Here is a 2022-nt window from a genome sequence, read left to right on the forward strand (position 1 = left end):
GTCGGATCTCGCGGCGCTGGATGGGTGTGGCAGTTTTGCAATCTGCCACACGGTTGCCACATACATATTTCGTTACAAATAACATTCGGTGTGGCATCAGCTGTACATAAGTCGCTTAAAAAATAATTATGGGTAAATGGATTTTCTGGGTCATTAGATTAAGATCCAACGACCATATTGTTACTTCTTCAACCGTCCTCCCACAAAATTAGCTTATCCAAATTGTAAATTCAGTTAACTTGCATATATAGGTATAATGAAGAAAGAAAAAACAAAGAGAGCCAATACAGCTAACGACTTGCAAAAGACAGGTAGAAATGCACAAAATCTATGCATACAAATATTCTTCATATGTAATCCAAGCATGCAACTGCTGAATTAATAGGCATCTAATCAGGAAACTATTGGAGAATTCATTCGATCATAGTGGATCGCGTGCCCCATAATATATAGGCTCATTCCCATAATATCTACTCAGTTTTCTCCTCGCGCAGTTCATCTTCTCCCGTCGCTGGTTCCTCTGTACTGAATGGCTGAGGCTTTTTGTACTCCGGCGACGATGGCCGATATGCTGCTGGGTTATACGCCGGAGAATATGGGCTGTATACCGGCGAATATGGGCTGTATACCGGCGATACTGGGTTGTATACCGGCGACAGACCATAAGCCGGATACTTGGTCATCACCTCATTGTCGGGTTCTCTTTTTGTTGTGGCGCACTCCTGAAACGGGGCCGGGGACGGGATCACCGCCGCGGCGCCATTGCCAGGGTCGACGACGTGCCCCGCGAAGAGGACGGGGAGCGACCCCTCCTCGACTATGAAGTAGGCGAACGGGTGGTCGGCCACGAAATCAACTCGCCGTGACAGGTCCGGCGAGTATGATGGACTGGTTGGGCAGTACGTCATGGCCGCGGCTTTGGTTCCTTCCTCGTTTACCTCGATGACGGCCTTCTGGAACACATCTGGCACCATGATCGGCTGGCCGTCCTCCAGCATCCCGGAGAGGTCGGCTTCTCGGGTGAAGGGTAACAGAAGCCCCAGGTCGATGAGGACGCCGGTGAGGCTGCTCTCGAAGGAGAGCTTGAACTTGGGCACCCCGAACATGCCGACCCTGACTGTGCTCGTCGGCAGGTGCTCGCGCAGGAATCCTGCCGGGGATGAGGACGTGATCTTGTCCAGCAGGCTCGCCAGGCCGTCGCGCGCGTCTGGGAGGAAGATGCACATGGACATGCCGTGGGTCCGAGGGTACCGTGAACTGCTCTTGTAGCGCAGCTGGAGCACCTTGAACCCGTCGTGCTCGGCGATGAGGTGACGGTCGTGGTTCGACATGAATGGGACGTCGACGGCGGTGCCGTCGAGCCGGTAGAAGGGCCTGTTCTTGGTCGAGCTCTCGTGGAACGGCACTTCCCACTTGCCCCTGAAGTAGATGGCGTTGGCCAGCACGACCCTGGTCTTCCGGTGTACGGCTCTCGGAGGGACGGCGGATTGGATGAGGTTCCCCGTGACCGCCGCGGCCCACGCGTCGATCTGTCGCACCGCTTGCTCTGGATCGTTGCGGAAGTCAACAGAGCTGGCCTCGGCCCTGTACCTGCCGACGACGGCGTCGCGGAAGGCCTGCTTCAGCGGCAGCGTCAGGTCGCTCCACACGCCGTACGCGAACGCCACGCTCGGCCCGCCGCTGTCAGGCTCCGACGATCTGTCTCTGAGGGGGCCGTCCAAGAGACGCGCCACGGAGTCCTCAAGCTCGCGGCGCGACCGCGCGCCCAGGACGCGGAGGATCTCTTCCAGCGTGTCCCCGCCGGCGCCGGCGGCCAGGAGCGCGAGGACAGCGTGGATGGAAAGCGGCGAGAAGACCAGGTTTTTACCGCTGTTGGCGTCCGCCAGGCGCTTGGTGAGGCGGGCGGCGAGATCGGCCATGCCGGTGGACTGTGGCGGCTCCATGCCAACCTATAATTAAGGTATCGAATCAGAGATCAATCGATCTGAAATTTATGTAGGGGTACGTAGGAGAAACTCCAAT

The 2022-nt window shown here is 56.7% G+C and overlaps 1 protein-coding gene across 1 annotated transcript; it reads right to left on the reverse strand.

Moving 5' to 3' along the window:
• Positions 1-402: 402 nt before the first annotated feature.
• Positions 403-1943, reverse strand: LOC119305966 (putative serpin-Z8). Its single transcript, XM_037582340.1, has one exon. The coding sequence runs from the start codon at positions 1941-1943 to the stop codon at positions 471-473; it is 1473 nt and encodes a 490-aa protein (XP_037438237.1). The 3' UTR covers positions 403-470.
• Positions 1944-2022: the final 79 nt, after the last annotated feature.

Source organism: Triticum dicoccoides, chromosome 5B (assembly GCF_002162155.2).
Source record: "Triticum dicoccoides isolate Atlit2015 ecotype Zavitan chromosome 5B, WEW_v2.0, whole genome shotgun sequence".
Classification (NCBI taxonomy): domain Eukaryota; kingdom Viridiplantae; phylum Streptophyta; class Magnoliopsida; order Poales; family Poaceae; genus Triticum; species Triticum dicoccoides.

Coding starts and splice junctions, on each gene's coding strand:
- LOC119305966 (XM_037582340.1), bottom strand. CDS start 1,943: ATGGAGCCGCCACAGTCCACCGGCATGGCCGATCTCGCCGCCCGCCTC.